Here is a 1,656-nt window from a genome sequence, read left to right on the forward strand (position 1 = left end):
TCTCTGAGCCCAAAAAAAAAAAAAAGTAAACTCAGTTCTGAACCCTGTAACTGTCCCAATCATGTTTTCTAGAAAAATAGCCCAAAGAGTCCCTTTACTTCTTTCACAGGATTTCCATGATCCCATTCAGACTCTTAACTTGATGAAACTCATGTTCATAAACATTCCCATCTTTTCTGGAGTTCAGACACCAAGATTGGTATCTGAGGCAGAAAGTTTTCAATTTACCTCAATGAGCAAAATATTTAGGTAAAAAAATTTATTTAATCAGAAAGGATTTATCTTCCCAACATTAATACACACATTAAAAGTAAAAAAATGCATACATCTATTTACACAAATGGAAAATCACAGTGGCAGTCACATGGCCTGGGTCAGGGGCTGAGGAGATGGGCAGCTGGAGCGACTGGAGGAGAGCATCTCATCTGCTGCTCCAGGTGTCCCATGCTCATCTCTCTGGCCATGGTGGGTGGATCAGGAGGGGACAGCTTGCAGCTCCAGTCTGATGGCAGAGCTATAGGCAAACTGTGGCAGCGAGGCCCTTCTTCAGACAGTTTCATAGGATCACCAAGGATGAAAGAAGATGCTGTAGCAGGTGGGACTGGAGTGGTTGGGGCAGAGTGGGTAAAGGCCTGTTCACCATGCTGGAGGAAAAGGATGAGGCCAATGCTGGTGCCAGTGCCTAGAGGATCCTGGCTGAAGGAGATGGTGCCCGGGGAGCCAAGAGGAGGGTTGCAAATTGGAGCGGTGTGGATCCAGGTGAGGTTCATGGCTGGCCACTCTGGGACATGCCAAGGCTGCTTTGGTTTCAAAGCTAAATGTCCTAGCTTTTTCTGGCCCATTTTTCCCATAGGAGGTGCAGGACAAGAAGCAGCTGAATCACTGTGATGGTTTTGGAAATGCTGGGGAGTGGGGATAAGACAAAAAAAAAATCTAAGAAGAAAGCTTTCTGATTACCTCCTCCTTGTTTATACCTTCGCTTTCCTTGGAGACTCAGTTTGCACTGCACTTACCTTGTTTTGTGCAATAGGTAATACCTTTTTTCTTTTCTTGCAACAGATAATTTCTTGTCAGGTCATAACTAAGTAACATTTTTAGTAATCCAGTTATGCTTTCACTTGTTCAACAAATAGGTGAGGACCTTCCATTTCCTACACACTTTATTAAACACTGGATACTCAGAAATGAGCAGAATAGGGGGTCGGGGAGATAGCTCAGTAGAATAAGCACTTGTGGGCCAGCCAAATAGCTCAGCAGATTAAAGCGCCTGCAAGCAGGCACAGGGGCTGAGGGTTCAATCCCTGGGCCTGCAGTGCCAGCCTGGCCCCCAGGGTGTGCTGAGCTGGCAATTGAGACTGGGCGTGGTGGCGTGCACCTGTAATCCCAGCTCTTGGGAGTCTGTAAACAGGCAGATCACTAGGAGTCTGATCCAGTAGTGAGACCCTGAACCCCTGTAGACCCTTCCCTAAAAAATACAAATAAATAAATAAAGCACTTGCCAGCAAGCACAGGGCCTGAGTTCAATCCCTGGTTCCGCCAAATAAAAAAAAAAAAGAAATGAGCAGAATAAAGCAATCCTGGGGCTGGCGAGATGGCTCAGTGGTCTAAAGCACCTACATGGAACAAGCTTGGCAAAGCACAGGGACCACATGCCAG

The 1,656-nt window shown here is 46.2% G+C and overlaps 1 protein-coding gene across 1 annotated transcript in view; it reads right to left on the reverse strand.

The window, feature by feature from the left end:
* Positions 1-271: 271 nt before the first annotated feature.
* The window catches only part of Ciart (circadian associated repressor of transcription), a 5,718-nt gene continuing 4,333 nt past the window's right edge, over positions 272-1,656 (reverse strand). Inside the window, exon 6 of the mRNA XM_004632495.2 lies at positions 272-902. Coding sequence (XP_004632552.1) covers positions 375-902 — 528 coding nt within the window. The 3' untranslated portion in view covers positions 272-374. The remainder of the gene's footprint in view (positions 903-1,656) is intronic.

The sequence above is a fragment of the Octodon degus genome, unplaced genomic scaffold (assembly GCF_000260255.1).
Source record: "Octodon degus isolate 3935 unplaced genomic scaffold, OctDeg1.0 scaffold00048, whole genome shotgun sequence".
NCBI lineage: Eukaryota > Metazoa > Chordata > Mammalia > Rodentia > Octodontidae > Octodon > Octodon degus.